The sequence below is a fragment of the Microcaecilia unicolor genome, chromosome 6 (genome assembly GCF_901765095.1).
Source record: "Microcaecilia unicolor chromosome 6, aMicUni1.1, whole genome shotgun sequence".
Lineage (NCBI taxonomy): Eukaryota > Metazoa > Chordata > Amphibia > Gymnophiona > Siphonopidae > Microcaecilia > Microcaecilia unicolor.
Window position 1 is genome coordinate 295,205,466 of NC_044036.1, and position 26,918 is coordinate 295,232,383.

The 26,918-nt window shown below is 47.0% G+C and overlaps 1 protein-coding gene across 2 annotated transcripts in view; it reads right to left on the reverse strand.

Moving 5' to 3' along the window:
• ODF2 (outer dense fiber of sperm tails 2) overlaps window positions 1–26,918 on the reverse strand; it is a 137,573-nt gene that overhangs the window by 87,772 nt on the left and 22,883 nt on the right. For both annotated transcript variants that reach the window (XM_030207923.1, XM_030207922.1), the window contains exons 4-9: window positions 7,505–7,651; window positions 7,276–7,406; window positions 5,540–5,669; window positions 2,849–2,980; window positions 2,222–2,296; window positions 1,920–1,991 (exon numbers count right to left, since the gene is read on the reverse strand). In XM_030207923.1, the coding sequence (XP_030063783.1) occupies window positions 1,920–1,991; window positions 2,222–2,296; window positions 2,849–2,980; window positions 5,540–5,669; window positions 7,276–7,406; window positions 7,505–7,651 (687 nt within the window). The remainder of the gene's footprint in view (window positions 1–1,919; window positions 1,992–2,221; window positions 2,297–2,848; window positions 2,981–5,539; window positions 5,670–7,275; window positions 7,407–7,504; window positions 7,652–26,918) is intronic.

The following is a 26,918-nucleotide window of genomic DNA, read 5'->3' on the forward strand; positions in this document are numbered from 1 at the left end:
TCATTGCCATGGATAATGCAGAGTCTACAGAAGTTTGGGAGGTTCTCAGGGTTTCGGGTGAACATGGACATATCCGAGATCATGGGGGTGGGTTTATCTGGAGAGCTAGAGCTACAGCTATCGCTCCATCAGAAGTATCCCTTCGTTGGGTCAACCGTTCACTGAGATACTTGGGGATTAATCTCACAGCTGAAGTGACGAATATGTATGAGGCTAACTATCCCCCCCAAAATTCGGGAGCTATTTCAAGAGCTAGAGAGATGGGAAGGGTTGAAGCTATCGTGGTTGGGTAGAGTATCCGCCATAAAAATGATAATTTTGCCAAAGATTTTGTACTTATTTATGGCATTGCCCCTACCGATCCCCAAGCAACTTTTTCGCCATCTACACCGCAAAGTATTTGCTTATATATGGCAACATAAGCCACCAAGAGTATGGGACTCTTGGATGTTCCAACCCAAAAAGAAGGGGGGGAATGGGAGTCCCAAATTTTGTTCAATATCATCAGGCTGCACAATTACGAGTGCTGGCAGAATGGGGCACAGATAATGTAAAGCCCTGGCTATAAATATAAAAATACTGGTTCAGCTTAGAGCGGTTAGACACCATCTTGTGGGCCCCACAGAAACAACGCCTAACATGTATAGGACAGGCACCACCGGTTGTACGCTTCCCCTTACAAACTTGGAATATTTTACGACAGAAGTTCTTACCCGGCAGGAAATACTTTAGCCATATAAAGATACAGACCGCTATGGGCTGTCCCATAGGGGCAGCTGATAATGTTTTTAGAATATGGAAACATAAGGGGCTGGCATCTTTGAACCAAATATGGACTGATGGGAGCTTGGTATCATTTACAGTCCTGCAAAAGGAATATGATCTACCAATGTCCCATCTATATCATTACAACAGAGTCCGGGACTATATAAACAGGCGCGCTAAAGGGGAACTAACCATAGGGGATTCTGATATGGAAAAGGCCATGGGGAGGGGGATGTCAGAGAAGATGTGTCTCCCGAATATATGGAGTATTAGTATCATACCATAATCCAATAGTACGTTACACCCAAAGATGGGAAAATGATTTGCAGATAAGCTATGATTCCAAGAGGTGGGAAAGGGCAATGAGATATAAGCTAAACGTATCTATCTCCAGTTCTTTGGTGGAAAATGGTTATAAAATGTTATATCAATGATACCCGATGCCTAATAAGATAGCAAAAATGTATAGGAAAGGAAGGGGTTATTGCTGGAGGGGATGTATGGAGATAGGTGATATGCCCCATATTTGGTGGTCGTGCCCTAAAGCACAAGCATACTGGTTGGAATTATTACGAACCCTTAGTAAAATTATAGGGGAACAGAATGACTTGAAGGCAGAGACTTGTCTATTACATTTTCAACTGGCAGGAATCCAATCAATAACACACCCCCTGGCCTTGGTGTGGCTGGTAGCAGGGAAAATTACACTGGCTTCAGCATGGAAACAACCTTCTATACCCCCAGTGATTAAAGTTGTACACAAGATGGACTACCTTTACCAGATGTCTAAAATGACCGCAATAAAGGCGGGACGGATTATACAATTCCATAAACAATGGGACAAATATGTTGCATGGAGAATGACAGATGGAGCGGACTTGGATGCGCCCAAAATGATAGTGGCTTCGTAGTATGGATGCAAAGCAAAGCCGAAAAACACAGGAACGATGGTCATTAGCAATATTATGTGATAGGTAGGGGGGAGGGGGGAAGGGTACATGATGTTAAAGAAGATGTTTAACTTGTGTTACAAGAATATGCTGGATGATAACCATTTGTATGTAGAAAACCTAATAAAAATATTTACAAAAAAAAAAAGAAAGTATATCAGAGAAGGGACAAGCAGAGGACAAGGTGAAAAAGTCAGACTCTACCTTTTCTGATTTGAGCTGAAGGAGGAGATCTTCCACTTCCTTTTCCCTTTCATGGAGTTTTTTTTGAAGATGCTGTAAGATTAAAAAAAAAAAAAAAAAAAAAAAGACAGACAGCTTGTCATCCATAACATGGAGAAGACCCACACTCCTCTTACAATACCACACCTAAATTTTCAGGTAACATGCATAGGGTTAAGAAGAGACAGAAAAACAAGCTCAATTGGGAGGGGGGAGGGAGAGAGAGGGAGAGAGAGAGAGAGAGAATGAATAGAAAAGGGGGGGGGGGGAGTCTGTGATCTTACTGATTTCTCAGCATCAGAGTCAGACAGCTTCTTTAACAGAAGTTCCTTTTGTTCCATCAATCGTTGAGATTCTGACTGTAAAATCAAAAACCCAACAGAACTTAACCATCATCTCTCCAAAATCTCCACCACCTTAGTAACAAGCCAGCTAGTAGTCGGTGCCTCTCTACCTGTCAAATTTCTGCCACAGTCCTAGAACCTGCTTTCTGGAAACTACTCCCTATGCAGTGTGTTATATATATTTCTTTTGTCAGAAGCTGCCATCATCAACACACCATTTAGAACTTACTATCTTGTCCCACACCAAAATCCCCCAGTAATCCCACCCTTCTCCTTGATACCATAAATACACAAGAATTGCCACAATGGATCAGACCAATAGTTTTCATCAAGCTAGGTTTCCAGTTTCCAGCGGTGGCCAATTCAGGTCACAAGTACCTGGTATGATCCCAAAAATTAGCACAATTCCATGCTACTTACACCCAGGGATAAGAGGAATATGATCTACCGATGTCCGATGCTGAATTGTCCCCATATCTACCTTAATAGCAGTTTACAGACACCAGATTTCCACAGAGAGATCTTTTTTTTCCCCTAACATCAGATGTTGCAGATGTCATTACTCACCTCTCGTGCATGCCTCTCTCGTAAAAGATGTCGGAGAGCTCGGTTGGTGTCTTCAAAGGTGTTCAGCTTCTGCAGCAGGATCTCCTTTTGTCTCGTGAGAAGATTAATATCCGTACAGGTCATACGTTTCTCCTTCCAAGAGGCAGAGAAAAGGATAGAATTACACATAGCTCACGTGCGAGGGGAGCCACACACCACTAACAGGTCATCTGCACTACATAGAGAAGACAGCCTAAAGATCACACATGGAGGAAGCTACAAACCCCCTCAGACTTGTCAGCTGCATTGTATAGGGAACTTGGGGGGTGGCTCAGACCCCTAATGTTTGTATGTTCAGAGCACCCCTCTGAATAATGAAAAAAGGATTACCTGTAAGATTTATTTCACCCCCCCCCCCCCACTAATTATCACGTGTGCTGTTTTCAATCCTTGCTAAGTAGATCAGGCTGCAGGGTGGCCTTGTGAAATTGTGCAAGGACAGCTATGTGACCCACACTCCTGCTGACTAGACTAGACCCATGTTTACGCATTTAGCGTGATTTGTTGCGTAAGCAATGGGAGAAGGAGAAGTGGGTTCTTCATCGAGACAGATGTGTGTGGGAGTGGAGATGGTTATAGAAGATCTTGGGGAGGGAGGGTGCATCACGAGAACAGAATAAAAAAAACCCTGTTTTTTTCTGTATTTTTGCTGACCAATGTTAAGGTCATGTCTAGGGTAAGATACTGTACAAGAGAGCTTAAGAATTTATTGATTGTGAACTTTGTTACAAGTTTTTAGAAGATAAGTGCATGCATATAGAATGGTCCAATGTAATTAAGATAACTTCAAATATCCATTAAAGTTATCTTAATTACATTGGACCATTCTATATGCAAAAAAATATCCATTAGATTTATATTATTTTTGGGGGTCAGACTGCCTGTGTTTCATACAGTTTGAAACTATATTATATTTAGATACTGAAAAGGGGAACAGTCTGCTAGTCAACCACAGGTTAGCTGGTACAGCAAAAATCCTATACAATAATTTGCACCTCCAACATTCTACGTCTGGATGCCTGGGTTTGTAACACACTTCCCATTGGTCCGCCCTGGCGATGACATCAGAGGGCGGATCAGTGAAAAGGAAGGGAAGCCAGCACCAGCCAGCCATAGAACGTTGGAGGTGAGTAGAGAATTGCCCCCCCTCCCCTCCGAGTTCCATGTCCCCCTACCTCCCTCCCTCCGAGTTACAGGCCCCCCTCCCCTTCGAGTTGCAGGATGCCCCCTCCTTCCCTCTCTCTCCTCCCCTCCCCGTTACATGCCCCCCCTCTCCTCCCCTCAGAGTTCCATATCCCCACGCCTCCCTCCCTCTCTCTCCCCTCCGAGTGCAAGCACGACCTGTCCTCCGCCTGGCCCTCGCCTTCCTGCGTGCCAGCTGTAATTTAAAAATTCTTACCTCGGGGTCCGGCGTCAGCAGTGAAGGCAAGCAGCGCTTCAGCCTGCCTTCCCATCTGTCTCAGCTCTGCCTCTGGTCCCTCCCTCATTTCCTGTTTCAGGAATGGCGGGACCAGAGGCAGAGCTGGGACAGATGGGAAGGCAGGCTGAAGCGCTGCTCGCCTTCACTGCTGATGCCGGACCCCGAGGTAAGAATTTTTAAATTACAGCCAGCACGCAGGAAGGCGAGGGCCAGGTCATGCTTGCACTCGGAGGGGAGAGAGAGAGGGAGGGAGGCACGGAACTCGGAGGGGAGGAGAGGGAGGGGAAGAGAGGGAGGGAAGGGGTCGGTCCTGGAACTTGAAGGAGAGGGGGGCTGGAACTCAGAGGAGAGGGAAGGAGGTAGGGAGGGGGGCGTGGAACCTTGCTAGCGCCCGTTTCATTTCTGTCAGAAACGGGCCTCTTTTACTAGTAACTTATAGTTTGCATATCTGATACAAGAAACTGCTGAAGTAGCATGAGGAGGTGGGCATGAAATTTATGACAGAAGGCATGGTGGGAGAGAAGTTTCTAGTAGGTGGGTAAAGATAGCATGACTGTGACTCAGGGTTAGGTGGGGAGGCGTAACTGCTACTCTAAAAATTTGGGTATGAACTAACAATTGATAGGATAGAAGTCAGATGTGGATGGAATAGGAAGGTAGATGATTGATTAGTGGGATGTGCTAAGATGGTATTTAGTTTCCGGATTATTGTATAATATGTACTGTATAAATATGAGTGACAGACTAGTGTTCGTGGGGGGGGGGGGTGCTTCTTTGTTCCCAAGGCAGTGAACTGGCTTCGAGACAAGGGGGTCTCTCTAATCATTTCTTTTATATTTCAGACTTGCTTGGCACTTGTATTGCTGAACTAAATTTATTCTTTTCCTTTGCAATAAACTTTCTTATCTTGTTTCTAAGTAACTTGTGAGGAGTTGTGTGCATTTTGTACAAAGTGTAAGGCTAAGGACTAGGCTGGTGAGCACTTCAGCTGAGGCAAGTTGCATGAGGCAATTGTCTAATGTGTGATAATCGTAATCAGACCCACACAATTGCAGAAACAGGACTACTAAAAACCTGCACAGGGAGGAAGCCACACACACACCTTCATCTGTCAGCTGCACTGCTGCAAAACAGGATAGCTCAAAGCTCATACATGGAGAAGCCATACACCTGTTCCTCCACACACATTCACCCTCATCTGTCAGCTACACTACAGAATGCTGAAGACTTACATTTCTCAGCCTGTAGATTGTTTCTCTTAGCTCAGTGACCATTTTTGCTGCCGACGTCCCATCCATCTCTGCCTCCACCAGTTTGGTTAATAATTTGTCCTTCTCCATCAAGAACTGCTGCTTCTCTATCCTGGTAAACCAAGATAGCTATAAGACTCCGTTAGTCAAGCCAACCACTCAACACAACCATCACTTTTTGAATAACCCTGCTGATTGCTGGGACAATTTTCCCAGTCAAGCCACTTTAACAAAATTAACTCAGCTAGATTGTCCCCATAATATGGGTAAAAATATCCCTGTGCCAGAATAGGACAGAGTTGGTGTCATTAAGTTGATACTGCTCTAAAGTAGATGCAAAATATCCTGCAGCTCCCACGAACCCCAAATTTAATTAGCTTGTATATCCATGGGTATAAAATAGCTGCAGTATTGCTGAATACCTCCAAATGAAAAACATATCTATGGGTGGGACATATCCTAATTGTTCAAGTATTTCTAGAAAGGGTGGATAAAATTTTTCATCTAAATTAATCGTATTAAAAATTTCAATCACACGATTAATTGCACCTCTGGGCTGGATGGCTTTGTACTAGCAAAATTTCCACTGCACAGACTGTATGGAATGTTTTAAACCTGCTGAATATAATGAAAAAGTTGCATACACACACTTCCTTCCCATAGCACATTGCTCCCCCTCCCCCCATACAGATACCTACCTTTCTCTTCCCCTGTACATACACCCAAGTGTCTCCCCCTCTGCTACTAAACCTGTTAACCCTGACACACAACTATTTCTCCCTTCTCCTCATGCTGACCACCCCCCCCCAGCATACAGGTCCTCCCTCTGCATTTATCTTAAACCTTTATCTGACTCTTCATAGGGTCTCCGGCAGTGATTCCCACAAGCTACCTGCAACTGACGCCAATGCCTTCCCTCTGCTGGGTTATGCCAAGGTGAAATAGAAGAGGCAAGGGAGAGAAAGCAATGCTAGACAATGGAGGGAGTTAACATTTTTGGTTAGGATTAAAAAAATGTAATCCTAGTTAAAATTTAAAAAATTAATTCTTTTTCTATTTCTGCTCTCCCTCTTGAAACAGAGAATTCTATCCTAAAACTCCTCTTTTTTTACATTTGAAAATACAGCAGGATTATTTTTGAAAATAAATATTTAGATTTCTCCTTTGTGTTCTGCCACAAGATGGAATCAGTTTTGAAAATTTTTCTGCAAAAGACCCAGTTAAGATGGGAAGGAGAGGAGAGAAGAGAAGCCAGGTTAGATTCAAAAAGAATGAAGAAATTGGGTTTAATTTACTTCAAAAGAAACTTTATACATCTAACATTAAGAACGTGTTAAGAGAAATGCAGATAATGTGACTGACATAAACACAATAAAGCAGATTTGTTTTGCGATTTCCACTCCCCTTTCTTGGTGCTGCTGACAGTATAGCCATATTTTTTTTTTGGGGGGGGGGGGGGGGGAGAACACTTGGACTAAAAGAGGCATTCATATACGGCACCCAGGAGGGGAAAGGATGGAGGCACAAATGGTAGCAAAGCTCAAGCCTGACAGAAGCCCAAATGGCTGGCTGAAACATGAGGCTAAAACCAGAGATCACTTAGAGGCTGCAGTACAAAGAGGCTATAAGTTTGAGTATTGTGTGTTAGGTTTCTTAGTACAAGTGAAGGTGAGGGAAGAGCCCTCCTGTACTACACAGCCTGATCTGCTGTATCTTACAGGCCAAAATCTTTCTTCCCTTTGATGCGTTCAATACTCCGCCGCAGTCGTGTGTTCTCATTTTCCACTTCAGTTAGCTCTAGAGACACCTCTGACAGTTCCTTCTTTGGATCCTTCTTTGGTATCTCCACCTGACCAGAACAACAAATCCGGCAGTGAGCAGAGCAAAAGGATGAAGTGGGCACAGCCAACTGCCCACACTCACAGAGCAATACAGAGTAGCCCTCACCTCATTCTTCAGCAGGCCCATCTTCTCATAGGTGTTGAATTTGTAGCGAACTGCATCCTCCTCGTCTGTGGAAAGGTCACTGAGATGCAGAGTGGAAACCATCTTCTCTGGGTCTGGAGGAGTTATTTCCAGTCGGTGAGTCTGACCCTGCAAAAGTTCAGAACCATGTCAGTTCAGAGAGTCACATCAATTTATTCAAAAATCATTCAGCATTTTCACCTGCTACAGGATCCCTATCTCTCTGAACCCCAGCTAGGGCTTATCTTGATGACATTTTTGTGTATAGTCAGACTTGGGATGACCACCTGATCTATTTGAGTGGAGTATTGGACCGGATCAGGGAGGCCCGCCTGACTATAAAATCCAGCAAATGTCAGATGGGGACTGTTTAGTGCACAGAGTGGGAGGCGGACAGCTGAAGCCTGAACCAGCTAAAAGGCGGAAGCTATATAAAAAAAAAACTGGCCCACTCCCCAAACTAAAATGCAAGTGTTGGCCTTCCTTGGAACAGCAGGGTATTATAGAAAGTTTGTGCCTCACTACAGCACTATAGCCAAGTCCATGACCAACTTGACTAAAAACAAACAAACAGACTACCCCAAATCATTGTCTGGTCGCCAGAATGTGAAGCGGCCTTCCAAAAATTAAAGACAGCATTAGCTACCGATCCAGTACTAGTTGCACCTGATTACCAGCAAAGATTTGTGGTACAGACTGATGTCTCAGTCTATGGCATTGGGGCTGTACTCAGTCAAGTGAATAGTAGAGGGGAAGAGCACCCTGTTGTGTATCTGCGTTGCAAGCTCCTTGACAGACAGATAGCTTATGCCACTATTGAAAAAAGTGTCTGGCCTTAATGTGGGTCCTTAAGAAATTACAACCATATCTGTATGGGCAAGACTTTACTGTCATCACAGATCACAATCTGTTGGTCAGGCTTAACAGAATCTAAGGAGAGAATGGGAATCTACTCTGGTGGAGCCTGCCCTGCAGATGTACAAATTCACCATACAGCACCGGAAAGTCAGTGAACATGGCAATGCTGATGGACTCTCCAGAAAGCAATATCCAGAACCACCCTGACATTGGACTGTTGAGACCTAACCAGTGGTCCTGTAGAGGCTGCAGTCTGAGGTCTCTCTCTTAAGGAGGGAGGTGTAGTAAAACAGTGGGTTTTTAAGCCTGTAAAACTGCCTTAATTCCTGAAGTGTATTTCTCTACTTTGGCCAGCAGGTGGTGCATGTTTGTTTAAAGTTGTTACAGAGAACTGACTGTTCCTTCTTTAGTTAACACAGATAAGAGATAACCTGCAGTGATATAGCCAGCTACTTTTAAAACTTGTTGTTTTGGTCTCCGATTGGCCTAGGAGCTCAATTCATCTAGAACGTACTAGCTTTTTTCTACAGTCTTAGCCAGGGAGAAGAAAGAAAAATCTCTTTGCTGTGGCCCTATGAACAGTTATATTTGATAACTTGTGAGCAGCTAAATGTCCTGATCTCCCCAGGTATTATTTAGATAGTAAACAAATGTTTAGATAGTAACTATTTCAGTTACCCGTTATTTGTTTGCAGATTCCACCTTTTCTGTTCATTGTTCTAATTTTTCATGACTGACTAAATCCTGGTGGTTTGCGTGTTGTGTCTGTGAGTGCTTCCTAGGAACTGTGGAACCACTGGTAGTGTGGACCCAGTAACCTAGAAATCACTGTGGAACACCTTGAGAGCGGGAAACTTGCCCAGAAACGGTTGGGACCCAGTCAGTGGGAGGAGGGTGCTAGTGTAGTGCAGGTAGAGGCGGACCTGAGCTGTGCTGGGGATAGACCCTTTAATTGGCCACAGGGTAGCCCCAGGAGAGTGGTTAGGCATTTCATGACAGTGCGCTTATATTGTAATCAATAAAAAATGTTGAACCATAAAGATCTCAGCATGTATACTTTGGAAGAAAGGCAGGAGAGGGGAGATGTGATAGAGACAATTTAAATACCCATGTGGCATAAATGCATAGGAGAGTTTTTCAATTGAAAGAAAGCTCTGGAACAAGGTGGCTTAGGATGAAGGTGAAAGGGGGCAGATTCAGAAGTTATCTGAGGAAATACTTCTCAGAAAGAGTGGTGAATTCGTGGAATGACCTCCTGGTGGAAGTGGTGGAGACGAAAATAGTATGTGAATTCAAGAACGCTTGGGACAAGTACATAGGATCTCTAAGGGAAAGGAAGGGTTGGTAGATGGCATGGATGGGCAGACTGGACAGGCCATATGGTTTTTATCTGCCTACATTTTTCTATATTTCTATGTTGGTAATTTACATGAAAACAAGATATTCACTGTCCTATATCATTATCCATATCTCAAAGGGCCTCTGCTGGTGACTAACAAATCAGAGTCAACAGTCTGATCAATAGGTGTGTCAGTTAAGTCAAGCTGTTCCATACTCATGCCCCTGGTCACCTCTGGAACTGGTGCTGCTGATGCCCTGGAGTGCCTCCTCCTGTTGCTTGGTCAACTGGTTCCACCTGGAGTGGCTCAGGATCTGGAACTGGAGAAATGATCTCTGCTGCTTCTGCTTGTTGGGTCACCCGGGCCTGACTATGGGTCACCACAGCAGAAATGCTAACACTGCTATCAAGGGTAATGTTCATTGGACCCATGTCGGTCCCACACAGCATTGGTACCAGCATGTTTTTTCATTATTCCTACCAGGCTTAGTACACCAATCCAGGAATACTTGAACAATGACTACCAGTCTCCATCAGCACACTGCTAAACTCCCTACACTACCAAAAAAAAAAAACCTGAAAAGAGGAAGGGACCCTGTTACTGCTGCACTTGTTCACTGTATTGTGTCTGGAGGTTACAGATAAAAAAAATCTGAACGAAAGGGCATTAGTGGGCGGTGCAGGTAAGGGAAATGTCTCCAGAATATATCAAGCTCTATTAACTTCCCGAAAGCCCATTCTCTATTATTTATCTAAATGGGAATCTGATTTGGAGATATCCTTTACCTATGAGCAATGGAAGATTATGTTTAAATCTTTACTTAAGGTCTCAATATCTAGTAATATGATGGAAAATGGACACAAAATACTGTATCAATGGTATTACACTCACTCCTAAGAGATTGTCTAAAATGTTTTCGGGGCAGTCCGCTCTCTGTTTGCGGGGTTGCAGTCTAGAAGGAGATATGAGACATATATGGTGGTCCTGGCCAAACCTTTTGGAAATCCATTATACAGTTAGTGTTTTCACTTATCTGGAACTTGTTACCCGCTTAAAATGGAATACTGCTTGTTGCATGCTAAACCCCGAGGGGTGAAGGCTTCGACACACCAGTTGGCTGCTTCAGTTTTTGTGGCAAGTAAACTGGTGTTGGCTGGTGCCTGGAATCAATCAAATGTTCCGGGATTGAGACGTTGTGCAAAAATTGGACTATATTCACTTAATGTCTAAGCTGACGGCTCACCGAACTGGAAATATTATGTCATATCATCGAATATGGGAACCCTTTGTACATTGGTCCTCTGGCCCAGAACACCACAACTTGCTTCAATAAAAGAGACATTCTACATTTATTATCGGGGGGGGGGGGGGGGTAGACATGGTGGTGGGGGGGGGGTTTACCAAGATATATATGTCCCTCTGTCTTGAGTCTGGGATTGCTTGTTGTTTAGATGTTGGGTTGACAGCTGGGGCTCAGAATAGAAATTGTTTGATTGGTGGCGGGAGGGGGGGAGGGAGTTGAGGGGATCAAACGATAAAATCTATTGACAACAATGAGCAGATATGATGATTGATTTGTATTCTCACTTGTGATGGTTTGGAAATTTTATTGTATTGCACGTGTTGTCGATATTAATTTATAAAAAAAAAAAAATCTGAACCACTCAGTGGATGGTGACCCTCAGTACATGCACTGAGCCTGACAATCCCACCATGCTGGAACAAAAGAAGGACGACAAGGTCTATCGGGAAACACCTAGCCACCTGCCTGGGGCAACCGCATGGCCACTTAGAGGGTCTATCCCAGCACAGCTCAGGTCTGCCTCCACCTGCCGATTGTGCTCTACATTAGCACCCTCCTCCACTGACTAGATCCCAACTGCCTCTGGGCTAGTCTCCCGCTCTTAAGCTGTTCCCCAGTGATTTCTAGGTTACTGGGTCCACACACTGTGGTCCCACAGTTCCTAGGAAGCACTCACAGACCCAACACATAAACCACCATGATTTTTAGTCTGTCCAGACAGAGGCAATAAACTAAAAATGTTTATTGTTATTAAAAATTAGAACAATGAACAGAAAAGGAGCAATCAGCAAACAAATAACAGGTAACTGAAATAGTTACTATCTAAACAGTACCTGGGGAAATCAGGACATATAACTGCTCACAGATTATCAAATATAACTGTTCACAGGGCCTCAGCAAAGACATCTTTCTCTCTCTTCTCCCTGGCTAAGACTGGAGAAAAAAGCCAGTACATTCTAGATGAATTGAGCTCCTGGGCCAATCAAAGCCCAGAACAACAAGTTTTTAAAAAAGTAGCTGGCCACATCACAGCAGGTTAGCTCTTGTGTGAGTTAACTAAAAAGGAACAGTCAGTTCTCTATAATAACTTTAAACATAAACATGCACCACCTGCTGGCCAAACTAGAGAAATACACTTCAAGAATTAGGGCAGTTTTACAGGCTGTTTTGTCACACACACGGTAAAATTATGTATCATACCTGATAATTTTCTTTCCATTAATCATAGCTGATCAATCCATAGACTGGTGGGTTGTGTCCATCTACCAGCAGGTGGAGATAGAGAGCAATCCTTTTGCCTCCCTATATGTGGTCATGTGCTGCCGGAAACTCCTCAGTATGTCGATATCCAAGCTCCATCCTCAGGACTCAGCACTTAGAGAATTACACCCACAAAGGGACACTCTGCCCAGCTCACCACCGCCGAAACGGGGGAGGGGAATTAACCCAGCTCATCCCCACACAAGTGGGGGAGGGGAATCCGTCCAGCTCATCCCCACGGAGCGGGGGAGGGACACCACCCCGCCGATGCGGGGGGATCTGGCTTATCCTGCAACCGCAACCGCCGGAGGAGCTGACTGACCCTAACACCGCCGAAGCGGGAGGGGTACAAAGCTGCCCTACAGCCGCACTAAGCGGGAGGGAGCGCCGGCAGAATTTATGTCTCAATCCAGCCCCGTAAAACGGAGGGGAGAGGAATGCAGCAGCTCACTGTAACACAAACTCGTCTCAACTCTTGAAGAATCCAATTGAAAAAACTTGAACACGAAGTCCTCCTGAACAGGAACTGAAGACTAAACTTGAACCTCAAATGCAACCAGAATATAAACAGTACAGATATCTGGGAGGGGCTATGGATTGATCAGCTATGATTAATGGAAAGAAAATTATCAGGTATGATACATAATTTTACCTTCCATATCATCATGCTGATCAATCCATAGACTGGTGGGATGTACCGAAGCAGTACTCACCCAGGGCGGGACATTGAAATCCCTGACCGCAACACTGAAGCTCCAAACCGGGCCTCCACCCGAGCAGCCACAGTCAAGCGGTAATGCCTGGAGAAGGTATGGGCCGATGCCCAAGTTGCCGCCTTGCATATCTCTTCCAAGGAGACGGACCCGGCCTCTGCCATCGAGGCCGCCTGAGCTCTAGTGGAGTGAGCCTTCAGCTGGATAGGCGGCACCTTCCCCGCGGCCACATAAGCCGCTGCAATGGCTTCCTTGACCCATCTTGCCACTGTAGGCTTAGCAGCCTGCAGACCCTTACGAGGACCTGCAAACAGGACAAACAGATGATCCGACTTCCGGAAATCATTGGTCTCTTCCAAGTATCTGATGATGACTCGTCTCACATCCAGATATTTGCGAGCAGAGTATTCCTCTGGGTAGTCCTCCCTACGAAAGGAAGGGAGACAGAGCTGCTGATTCACATGGAAGCGAGAAACAATCTTGGGCAGGAAGGAAGGCACTGTGCGAATAGTCACTCCTGCCTCAGTGAACTGCAGAAAAGGCTCTCGACATGAGAGTGCCTGGAGCTCGGAAACTCTTCTGGCTGAAGTGATAGCCACCAAAAAGACTGCTTTCAACGTCAGGTCTTTCAGCGATGCCCTCGACAAGGGTTCAAAAGGCGGCTTCTGCAAGGCTCTTAGCACCAGGTTGAGATTCCACGCAGGCACCACTGAGTGCAGAGGAGGGCGCAGGTGATTAACTCCCTTGAGAAAACGCACCACATCTGGCTGTGAAGCCATGGAAGCACCCTTCAGGCGGCCCCTGAAGCAAGCCAGAGCCGCTACCTGGACTTTAAGGGAACTGAGCGACAGGCCTTCTTGCAGGAACGCCAACACTGAAGAAATTGGAGCAGTGAAGGGAGAAAGTGAGCCTGCTTCACACCACGCTGCAAAGGTACGCCAAACCCTGGCGTAAGCAGTAGAAGTAGAGTGCTTCCTCGCTCTCAGCATAGTGGCGATGACCTTGTCTGAGAAGCCCTTCTTCCTCAGACGCTGCCGCTCAATAGCCAGGCCGTAAGACCAAAAGGAGAGGGATCCTCCATCACCACGGGACCCTGATGCAACAGGCCCTGCTCCACTGGCAGTCGCAGAGGGTCGTCCACTGAGAGCCTGATCAAGTCCGCATACCAGGGACGTCTGGGCCAATCCGGACCCACCAGGATTATCCGGCCCGGATGCTTTGCCACCCAGTCTAGCACCCTGCCCAACATGGGCCAGGGCGGGAACACACAAAGAAGCTCCTGTGTCGGCCACTGTTGGAGAAGAGCATCTACTCCCAGGGATCGAGGGTCCCGTCCTCTGCTGAAAAAGCGCGGCACTTGGCAATTGGCCGATGACGCCATCAGATCTAGGCTCGGCTGGCCCCAGCGCTTCGTGATGTCCAAGAACGCCTGAGCCGATAACTGCCACTCTCCGGGATCCAAGGTATGGCGACTGAGAAAGTCCGCCTTGACATTCATGATTCCGGCAATGTGGGCCGCTGACAGCTGCTCCAGGCTCGCTTCCGCCCACTGGCATAGATTCATGGCCTCCTTGGCTAGAGGAGCGCTCTTGGTACCTCCCTGGCGGTTGACATAGGCCACAGCCGTGGCACTGTCCGACAGGACCCGTACTGGCTTCAACGCCAGTATCGGGAGGAACTGCAATAGCGCCAACAGAATGGCTCTGAGTTCCAGGAGGTTGATAGACCACTTTGCCTCTGCAGGAGACCAGAGCCCCTGCGCTGTCCTTCCCAAACAGTGGGCTCCCCAGCCCGTCAAAGAGGCGTCCGTCGTGACGACAATCCACTCCGGGGTCACAAGAGGCATCCCTGCAGACAACTTGTCTGTCTTCAGCCACCAGCTCAGCGCCTTGCGCACTGCTGGGTCCAAGGGAAGGCGCACAGCATAATCCTCCGACACCGGAGTCCAGCGCTGCAGCAGAGAGTGTTGTAGTGGTCTCATATGAGCCCTGGCCCAGGGCACTACTTCCATCGTGGCCGTCATAGAGCCCAACAGCTGCACATAGTCCCAAGCCCGAAGAGGAGAGGCTACTAGGAACTGGTCCACCTGAGCCTGAAGTTTGACAATCCGATTGTCCGGCAGGAACACTCTGCCCACTTGGGTGTCGAATCGAACTCCCAGATACACCAGGGACTGAGTCGGGCGCAGCTGGCTTTTCTCCCAGTTGATGATCCACCCCAGGGAGCTCAAAAGAGCAATCACCCGGTCCACAGCTTTGCCGCACTCTGCATAAGAGGGGGCTCGGATCAACCAGTCGTCCAGATAAGGATGGACTTGTACTCCTTCCTTTCGCAGGAAGGCCGCGATGACCACCATTACTTTGGAGAAGGTCCGCGGAGCAGTAGCCAACCCGAACGGGAGGGCTCTGAACTGGAAGTGTCGGCCCAGGACTGCAAAACGCAGAAAGCGTTGATGAGGAGGCCAGATGGGAATATGCAAGTACGCTTCCTTGATGTCCAAGGATGCCAGGAACTCCCCTGCCTTCACTGCCGCTATAACAGAGCGGAGAGTCTCCATGCGAAAGTGCCGAACTTTCAAGGCCCGATTGACCCCTTTGAGGTCGAGGATAGGCCGTACAGAACCTCCTTTCTTTGGTACCACAAAGTAAATGGAGTAACGTCCCTTGCCAAGCTGATTTTCTGGCACCGGAACGACCGCACCCAGGCGGATCAGATTGTCCAAGGTCTGCTGCACTGCCACAGCTCTGACCGGAGACTTGCAGGGAGAGAGTACAAACCCGTCTCTTAAGGATCGGCAGAACTCTAGCTTGTAGCCGTCTCTGATGACTTCCAGCACCCAAGCGTCTGAAGTTACCCTGGTCCACTCGCCCAGAAACGAGGACAGGCGTCCTCCAATCTGCACTGGGCCATGGACCAGGACCCCGTCATTGGGTACGAGACCCTGGGGGAGGACCGGAGGATGCACCTCCGGGACGGCGGTCTCTGCGAAAGGAATGCTGCTTGGGGGAGAAGTTCCTCTTGAAGGAAGAGGGGGCAGAGAGCCCGACTTGCCCGGGCGGTACCGAAGGGCTTCCTGAAACCGTCTTCTGGAGTTACCGGGGCGAGCACTGGCCCGAGCCCTGACCTCTGGTAACCTCTTGCCCTTAGACGTGCCGAGATCGGTCACAATTTTGTCCAGCTCGACCCCAAAGAGCAGCTTGCCTTTAAAAGGCAACTTAGCCAGGCGGGACTTAGAGTCGTGGTCAGCAGACCAATGCTTCAGCCAAAGCCACCGCCGCGCAGAGACTGTCTGAGCCATACCTTTAGCCGAGGCTCTCAAGACATCATACAGTAAGTCTGCCAAATAAGCCAAGCCCGATTCCAGGGCCGGCCAATCAGCCCTCAAGGAAGGATCCGAGGGGGAAGCCCGCTGCACAATCGTCAGGCACGCCCTGGCCACATAGGAGCCGCAAACTGAGGCCTGCAAACTTAAGGCAGCCGCCTCGAAGGACGACCTTAAGGCCGCCTCCAATCTTCTGTCTTGGGCGTCCTTTAGGGCCGTGCCACCTTCCACTGGCAACGCCGTTTTCTTAGTCACTGCAGTGATTAAAGAATCCACGGTAGGCCAAAGAAAAGCCTCCCGTTCACTTTCAGGCAAAGGATAGAGGCGGGACATAGCCCTAGGCACTTTGAGGCTCGCTTCCGGGACATCCCATTGAGCCGAAATTAAGGTGTGCATGGCATCATGCACGTGGAAGGTTCTAGGCGGGTGCTTCGTCCCCAGCACAATGGCGGAGCCAACAGGGGCTGAGGGAGAGACGTCCTCTTGAGAGGAAACCTTCAAAATGCTCATGGCCTGCACTAACAGGTGGGCAAATCCTCTGAGCGAAAGATCCGCGCTGCAGAGGGGTCATCCGCTCCATCCGAGAGGGAATCCGTCTCCTCCAAGGAATCCCCAAAGGACCGTTGGGAGAACTCAGATACGCTGCCCTCATCTACATCAGAGGAGACAGAGTCCTCTAAGGCCTGGGAATCCATCCTAGGGCGTTTACTTCCGGTGGCCTCAACCCCTTTATCGGACAAGGGAGCAGGGGCAGCATTTTGCATAAGGAAGGCCTGATGCAGCAGCAAAATAAACTCGGGGGAGAAACCCCCCAGACTGTGCACTTCAGCAGCCTGGGCCACAGCCCTAGACGCACCCTCAACCGGCGCTCGCAAGAGCGGGGGAGAAACATGCTGCGCATCCAAGATGGCGTCCGGCGCGACACTCAGCGAAGGAGCCACGCGGGAAGAATGGCGCTTAACTTTAGCCGCTTTTTTGCCGTCGCCCAAATCAAGGGCGGCCATGGCATTAACGTCTCCCAGCTCAAGGGCGGCCCAAGAAGAAGCCGTCCGAGCAGAGTGGCCGGCCAAGATGGCGGAGGCGAGCAGCGGGGGATGGGCGTTCATGGCGGGAAAAACCGCCGCACCGGAGGAAGAACCGGGACACTGACCGGCCTCCAAACTGACACCCAACAAGGGCGAATCAGACTTTAAGATCCCCGCATCCCCGCTAGAAGCGCACACGCGGTCCGGAGGAGCGATTCTTCATGCCCTCGCCCTCCGACGCCATAGGCCACGCGGAGATCGATCGGGGAACCCCCTGCCCGCTATAAAAAGGTAAAAATTACCTGCTTCTCGCTCCGAGCTGTAACGAACTGGTGTCCCAGTGAGTAGCTGCAATAAACATTTAAATAAATGTCGAAATAAACGCCCTTAAGGACGTCCAAAATTTTTTTTTTTTTTAAACGGAGCCAGCGGGAGAGGGGAGAAAAGGAGGGACCTGGCACCACCAGGTTTGCACTTGCTCAAGAAGAGCCCTCAACCCCAGGTACTCAACAAAACCTAAAAATTAGGCTTGGAGACCTAGCCAGAGCTGCTGCTGTGTGTGACCACCACCTGCTGAGACAGAGAACATACTGAGGAGTTTCCGGCAGCACATGACCACATATAGGGAGGCAAAAGGATTGCTCTCTATCTCCACCTGCTGGTACATGGATACAACCCACCAGTCTATGGATTGATCAGCATGATGATATGGAACAACAGTTATGATATATAAATACCAACAGGAAAACAAACACAGTAAAACCAAATGAGTAAGCCATCAACAAAACTTTTTAATAATTGCTCCCCCACCCACAACTCATAACCCACCCCCACACTGAGAAAAAAAAAAAAAAAAAGACACCTCAAAGCAAAGAGACAGAAACCTAAGTGGCCTGTGGTCTTATAGCCTCCTGAAGAACACTGAAAAAATATTCCCACAGCCTAAGTAGCCTAAACCTCCCCCGAAACCTCAAACCCCACCCTGCTGCAGTACCCAAGGTTCCAGTTTATTCAATATGAGGCTACGGCCCAAGGAGGACAAAAACTTTTATATAGGAATCCCAAAGCTGCAGGAAAACGCCAAGTACACTTAGGAAAGATCACAACATCCCTAGCCTCACAAATGGCCAACAGATGTATCTGGTTTCTCCATCTCCAAAAAGAAGGGGAATCAGAAGAGATCCAGATCTGCAAAATACATTTAAGACCCACAAGCCTCAATTTCTGAAATAACAACAACTTCCCTTTCTCTTCCAACACCCCAGACCCCAGCATACCCAATAACCATAATGAGGGTGTTTGTGGGATGGGCCTAGACAAAGAGTGAGTGCAAAACAGCACCAAAGCTGTCCAAAACAACTGAACCTTGGGACAACTCCAGATAGAATGAAAAAAAGGAACTCTCCCCAGCTTGAAATAGTTGTAATTGAGAGATATAGACCAAATATAAAACTCTGTAACAAGTTTCTTGCAAAGCAGTGGTGGCAACCACCCAGGGAGTATTGCACAAAACAAATAAATGGTCTCAACCATGTAACGAAATACCCAGATCCTTTATCACACACTACTCCAAGGTCCTTCTCTGCCAGCCTGTTACTAAGTGCTGTTATGAATGCCTGAGATAAAGTTTCTCTTCAGGATGGAGTCAAAGAAATCCCTCAAATGCTTCCCACCTCTAAGACCCAAAGCCTCACCATTAAGACTATGAACATAATGCTTCAACTAACAAAAAGCAAACAAGTCTCCCCATTCCCTAGTCTTTACACCAATAAGTTCATGGAAAGGCTTCAAGGCCCCGTTCTGATAGAACTAAACCTCTGGCCTCCCAGCACGCAAAGGAGCTATTCTCCAACTCGACCCCGGTAAAAAAAAAACAACTCCAACTTCCCACAAATAGGGGGAGCTAATCAGTAGCCTTCAAATCACCTCCCAGTCCCCGAAACAGTGACCTCCATACCTCCCCACAGTGGCTGAATGAGCACACTCTGTCCACCTGCAACAGAGAGTTAAGATAAGGCGTGTAATCTTGGCCTTGATATAACCAATCGTACAGATGACATATCAAACATACCTGATTATACCACTTAACATCAGGGAGCCCAAGACCCCCCCTGTCCTCCAATTACTAGGAGCCAGTCAAAACATATCTTAGGCTTCCTGCCAGCCCAACAAATTCTAGAGACCAACCAGGAATGGACTATGTAAATCCTTAGTAACCACAGGGGAAGGGTCTGTAGTACATACATTTGGGAAACAGGACCATACAAAAGAGATTTACCTGTCCCATTAGGGAGAGATGCAGATGCCTCTAGCCATCAGGACCATACAAAAGAGATTTATCTGTCCCATTAGGGAGAGATGCAGATACCTCCAACCCTTCAATTGATGGTGAGTGTCCTCCAAAAGCCTGTGTATATTAATTGCATAAAAGGTCCCCAGTCTGCATCCCCAAGCAAATTCCTAAATACTGGAAATTGGTGTCTGCCCAATGCAGGGGCAACGAGTTTAATGGAGACTTCCGAGGGAAGAGCCTCTGACTTCTGAAGATTCAACTTGAAGACAGTAAAGTCGCCATATTCAGTGAAACATTCCAAAAGGGCTTGCATGGAGTCCCGTGGTTCTAGTAAATAAACAAGATCATCCGAAAAGGTTGCGAGCTTAAACTCCTGGGCACCTAAGGCCACCTCTTTAATAAAGATCTTTAAGTCTGTCCCTATATGCTTTATGACAAAGACCACTGACCATTTTAGTAGCCACTCCCTGGACCGACTCCATCCTGTTTATATCTTTTTGAAGGTGTGGTCTCCAGAAGTGTACACAATATTCTAAATGAGGTCTCACCAAAGTGGTAAAACTAGAGGACATGAATTGAGGTTGCAGGGTGGTAGACTTAGGAGTAATTTAGGACTTAGGAGGAAAAATTCTTTTTCACAGAGAGGGTGGTGGATGCCTGGTATGACCTCCCAAGGGAGGTGGTGGGAAAAAAAAAAAACTGTGGCAGAATTCAAAAAGGCATGGGATGAACACAAAGGATCTCTAATTAGAAAATAAATGATACAAAAAAAGAAAAAAAACAATTTAAAGGGTTATATGTGTTTGCATGTCAAGTGGTGCTTAGATGGCAACTATGGCTGCAGGGCTGGCTTGTATGGTCTGAGTCCCGCATGTGGCAATCCGGTTTAGGATGGGCTGGAGAGAGCTTAGATGGAAACGCCAGTGGTTTGGAACATGAGGACAGTGCCGGACAGACTTTTATGGTCAGTCTCACAAATGACAAGATGGATTTGGATAGGCTGCAGTGAGCTTTTAAGGTAGGCTGAGGAGAGCTTCAACAGAAACGCCACTGGCTTCAAGAGCGAGGACAGTGCCAGGCAGACTTTTACGGTCTTTGTCCCAAAACGACAAGACGGATTTTGATAGTCTAGAATGGGCTTTGATGGCAACTCCAGTAGTTGGAACATAAGAACAGAGCCGGGTGGACTTCTATGGTCTATGTCTCAGAAAGACCATGATCAAGTAAATAATATCTCCTTCATTGTTGATTTATGTTTTAACAGTTTTATTGATAACACTTGGGAAAAAAAAAAAAAGGAATACAGTTTAAAAAAGGTTGGGATGGCTTCCTAAAGGAAAAGTCCATAGACCGTTATTGAATGGACTTGGGGAAAATCCACTATTTCTGGGATAAGCAGTATAAAATGTTTTGTACTTTTTTGGGATCTTGCCAGGTATATTGTGACCTGGATTGGCCACTGTTGGAAACAGGATGCTGGGCTTGATGGACCTTTGATCTTTCCCAGTCTGGCAATACTTATGTATATGTAACAATCTAAGCGTACAAAAATGTAAATGCCAAAGTAGTCATGTAACAAACAGCATAGTATAGGCCGTCAGACTTTGCTTTAACCATTGCCCCTCCCATCCAACCCCCCTCCCTTTAGCCTATTACTTTAAAGTGCAACATTGTGCTAAATGTCACATCAATCGAATATACCTTACCAACGATACAGTATAAAAGGTAGTATAAAGGAATCAATGTTAAACAGCTTATACAGATTCCAACAACTAGGTGTCAGCAAATTAGAAACAATTAGTGTCCCCCCACCCAACCAAATGGAGGAGAAAAACAGAAATAGATCAAGAATGATATTATCACAACTCCAAGAAGTGAAACCCAAGAGACCACGTTCCTTCAAGTTTCTCATATCAAAACACAAAGAAGCCCCTATTGGAAATGTCCTTATTCCCCCCCCACCAAGAACACCCCTACCCACCCCGTTCACATTGAGCAACCTCATGCAACCGCTAAAGAATGCAACCTATTTAGGAAATAACTATGCCCTAGAGATGTCAAGATGTGGAGCTAAGAGTCCCAGATAAGTAGAAATCTCTGTGTCCACTTGCGGGAAGAGGAGGCATCTCGAGCCAAAGGGGTAAAGCATGCACCTGATTTCTCAGACCCCAAAATGAGGGAGTGTCTTCAGAGACCCACACCTGTAGCACATACTTAACAGCCACTGATCTCAGCTTCTGAAATAAAAGATACTTTCCCTTGCCTCCCATTGTCCCAGGAGACACTGCCACCAACAACCAAGCTCATAGAGCCAAAGGGACCAAAAGAAATCAGTTGGGTCCTTCCAAAAAAATTGAACCTTCTGACAACTCCAAGAAGAATTAAAAAAAGGAATTGTTCTGTGCAGAACACTTGAGGCACTGTGCAGTAGGCAAAAGCCCTGCCCTAAAAAGTTGAGATGAGAAACATATGCCCTATGCAGAAAACAAAAATTGTCTCCTGCGGTGTTTTCTTTAATGCTAGCAGTAGATCCCAATCTTGCAGGGCCCCCCCCCCCCCCAAGTCCTGTTACCATCTTTCCTGCAGCCACCCAAATTCCTTCCCCTGCACTTGTTCTGTTAATGCTTTATGGAGGCCAGCAACAGACCTCTCCTCAGATATAGAGGCAAAAAAAAGCCCTAAGGCTTTCCCCAAGTTGCAATTCCAAAGCCGCTCGTGGCAAACTAGAGTAATAGTGTTTTAACTGACAGGATGCAACGTGATCCCCCCCATTCCCTGGATTCCGAAGTGATAATATCATCCGGCAATTTTAATTGTCTGGTTGGTGTCAGGACATGTTCCAAAAGTGTCAAGCCCCTTGCCTCTGATCTAGCAAATGCTCAGTTCTCTCTTCCGGGCAGAAAAGCAACATTTACCACAAAGAGGCAGTTGGTCTGTCACCAGAGGATTCCCTAACAGGCCGATCAAAAACCTCCAAGCCTCCCATAAGGGATGGGGAGGAACACTCAGACACCAACACTACTGAAGTGCCTGGTATGGGGCCTGCAACAGGGAGAGAAAGTGATATGGCAAGAATAGAACTCTCTCGTAAGACACAGGAGTGTAGTCTCGATCATCAGTAATCTAGTCAAAGAGATGACACAGCAAGCAGGCCAGATTGTTGTCAAATATTGGGGAGACCCAAACCCCTCATGACCCAGGCACCCACCAACCAGGGATATTGGATCTTAGCTTTCTTACCCCCCCTCCCCCCCCAAGAAAATTTTGGAAAACGGCCTAGTCAAGCAAGTAAGATTCTTTTTAATAGTTATAAAGGGAGGGTTTGGAGTAAATACAGCCATTTAGGAAAATGAACCATCTTGATCAAGTTTATCCTGCCCATTAGGGACACAGGTAGTTGATGCCAAACCTCCAACTGGCGTCTCCTCCAAAAGTTTTGGGATATTAGCAGAATAGAGACCACCTTTACTAATCCCCAGCTGTATATCAAGATAGCGAAACATACTGGTTGCCCACCGAAGAGGAAACTCTCCCCTCCCCCCCCAAACCTGAACTGCATCATCCGATGGTGCCTCAGACTTCTGATAATTAAGTTTAAAACCGGCAAAATCACCATATTCAGAAAAACATTCTAATAAAGCAAAGAATTATACGGATCCAAAAGATGAACTAGCAGATCATCTGCAAAAGCAGAAAGTTTAAAACAATGGGCGCCCATGGTCACCCCTCTAACCTGTGGATTAGAACACACATCCCAGATCAACGGGTCCAAGGTTAATACAAATAATAGTAGGGAAAGTGGTCAACCCTGGCGTGTGCCAGGTAAATAGAAAAAGCCTCTGCGGAAAGCCCGTTAACCACTACCAATGTCCGGGGGTCTGTATATAAAAGTTTTATAGAACCGATAAAACCATCCCCCAAACCAAATGCCCGCAAAACAGAAAACATAAAAGCCCAGTTTACCCTATCAAATGCTGTCTCAGCATCGAAGTTTACTAATAAAGAGGGCAGTGCCCCGATATTCCAGAGAGGCCAATATCCTACGCATATTTTTTTTTAACTCTTGCTTGTATTTCTATTTCCACACTGAGGGTGCTTATACAAGTGATATAAAATCAACTACAACAAATCAAGGGGTTGTGGGGAAATCCAACACTACAGCAATACAAAAATAATCCACAGGAGAAAGTTATAAGCCCATAAAGAAGTGCATATGTGAAAAGGAAGGAAAAAGCCTCAAAGTCGCTCTTACCTTTGAAAGTTGTAAAGAACGAAGTGGATCAAAATAATCCTGACTTCATCATAGGCAAAAAAACTTCCAGTACACCCAATGAAGTGCGTAATACAGGGGCAAGTTTACATCACTGTTTGACCCCATTGAAGTGGCGTTTAAGTGTGTTTTTTGCGGTGTGTATTTTCTAGCAAAAAAGGTGCTGGTTCTCAAATGCCAGGCCACCCTTAAGGGGTGGGGTGATCACTGAGGGACCCACCCCACAATAGCCAGGCCCCCTGCAACCAGTCACAGAATCTATGACAAGGCAGAATTGGTGTGTAAGGCCTAAGCTCTTTCATTAAAATTTGGGGACCATGGGTCAATTTTAGCAGTAGAAAAGGTGCCGGTACTCAGTACCCCCAAGTACTCCCTCAAAAAAGCCCTGTTTTTTTGTATACTAAACTACTGTATTACGCACTTCATTGGGTGTACTGGAAGGTTTATTGCCTATGATAAAGTCAAGATTATATTGATGCACTTCGCTCTTTACAACTTTCAAAGGTTAGAGCAACTTTGAGGCTTTTTCCTTCCTTGTCACATATACACTTCTTTATGGGCTTATAACTTTCTCCTGTGGATTATTTTTGTGTTGCTTATACAAGTGAAAGACACAGCAATCTGAACCATTTACATGATAGTGTAACAGGGTTTCTCAGTGTCTTAAATTAACAAGTAATCCCCTCCCCGTTGACTCCACCGTCCCTCCCACACGCCCTCCCTTCAGGAATTCAAGATCCTACTACGAGCTGTTGGAGTGAGCGAGTCCCAGAAGGCGGCCCACATCATACAAAACATGACCTTCCCTTCTTGGAAGCCAAGTCCGGTATTCATTTTCTTTCTAGAGGGCAAAGGTGAATCATAGCTGAGCGCCAGGTCGGGTGCTCCGGGCATAACCATAGTTGTAAAATTACTTTTTTTGCCATGAGAATAGAGCGTTTCAAAAAGGCCTTCATGCAGTGCCTTTTAACTTGGCCTGGAGTGGGACACCAAGTAATATTCCAGAGGTGAGAGATACGAGAGTTCAGATCCCTCTAGAAGATGCAGCAGACTGGGGGGGGGGGGGGGGGGAGGGGCAAGTCCAAAACATGTGACCTAAATGGGCACCTCCACTAGAGCACTTAGGGCCATATGTCATTGTCTCGTAAGGTGGCTCGAAAGGTTCTGTGAGGAGAGACATGTAATCAAAATACAAATTTTAATTGTAGTTCCCACCAGCTGGCATTCTCTGTCAGTCGATAAGTAGTCAACAAGCAGGTGCGCACTGATTCAGGTTTGAGACCCATCCTCAGGTCTAAGTTACATTGCTGAGCCACAGATGAATAAGCGTAATGTTGGATAGAGTCCCTAAGGTGGGCGTGAAGGAACTTCAATGGGATAGGTAGTTGAGAATCCATGCCCAGCACTGTGTTGAAGCATTCCCAAACCTCTGAAGTCAAAGCGACTATAGGTAATGACTGCATATAATGACATAATTGTAAGTATGCCAATGCATCTTATTGTTCAACTCCTCGTAGAGAGCTTTAAAGGTTTTTATTGTACCCTGCTCTGACAGGATGTGATATAGATAATGGATCCCCCAGGAGGCCCAGCGTTGAAAGGTAGGTGAGGAACTACCTACCAGAAATGCTGGGTTGCCTCTTATAGGGAGCAAAGTGGCATTGTTTAAGGAAAACAATTTGCAGAGCCAGCACCATGCTTGGCACAAGTGCCGGAAAATATAGGAGACCAACCCCAAAGGTGGTGCCTTGCCCACAGGAGCTTGCAGCCAATAGGCAAAATGTGAAGGCCCTACCTAATAGGTGAATCTCTGTGCTGGTGCATAAAAAATATTGTGTGGAACGGCACCAGTCCGAAAGATAACCATGCAGTTGGCTACAGAAAACAGCCTTAGATCTAAAAGACCCAACCCACCTTTGTTCCGTGGTAGCATTGCCCTCTGGAGGGTCATTCGGGCTCGTTTCCCCTGCCTCGTGAGTCCTTGTGCCGAGTAGAACACAAGCTTCTTGGAGCAGATGAGGATCCAGGTCCTGACTCAGCGGTCAGACAACCCTGAGGCTTCAACTGTAATGACCGCTGTTCCCCGGAGGTTGGGCCCCCAGGTGCAGGCGGCCGACAGGACTTATGAGAACAGGCACAGAGCGTAGTCAGAATACACGCTGGGTCAGTGGGCAGGAAGGCACAGAGCGTAGTCAGAATACACGCTGGGTCAGTGGGCAGGCAGCAGGCACGGAGAGTGTCAGAATGCACGCTGGGTCAGTGGGCAGGCAGCGAGTGTCAGAATACACGCTGGGTCAGTGGGCAGGCAGCGAGTGTCAGAATACATGCTGGGTCAGTGGGCAGGTAGCGAGTGTCAGAATACACGCTGGGTCAGTGGGCAGGCAGCGAGTGTCAGAATACATGCTGGGTCAGTGGGCAGGTAGCAGGCACGGAGAGTAGTCAGAATACACGCTAGGTCTGTGGGCAGGTAGCAGGCACAGAGAGTAGTCAGAATACACGCTGGGTCTGTGGGCAGGTAGCAGGCACGGAGAGTAGTCAGAATACACGCTAGGTCTATGGGCAGGTAGCAGGCACAGAGAGTAGTCAGATTACACGCTAGGTCTGTGGGCAGGTAGCAGGCACAGAGAGTAGTCAGATTACAGACAGAGATCAGCAACAAGGAACCAAGCAAATAGAAAGCTAAATACACAGCAAACACCTACCAAGGTAGAAGTTGAAATATGGAACCCAGGAAAGGATCAGCAGATAAAGTGCTGGCGTCTGACGTCAGCAGGAGCCCAGCAGGGAAAAGGAGAGCAGCCATAAGGAGAAAACAGGAAGTGGGAACATGCAGGAGCCAATGGGAATGGGTCAGGGGAAGGTGCACCTTGATTGGCCAAGCGGATGACAGGTGGTGGAGCCACGCGGACGCATGGCGAATCGTGCTACGGAGCAGGCAGAGACAGCACCGCCCAAGGAGACTGGTAGTGTGTCTTGCTGATCAAGGCAGCACCGCGACACTCAAAGATGCCG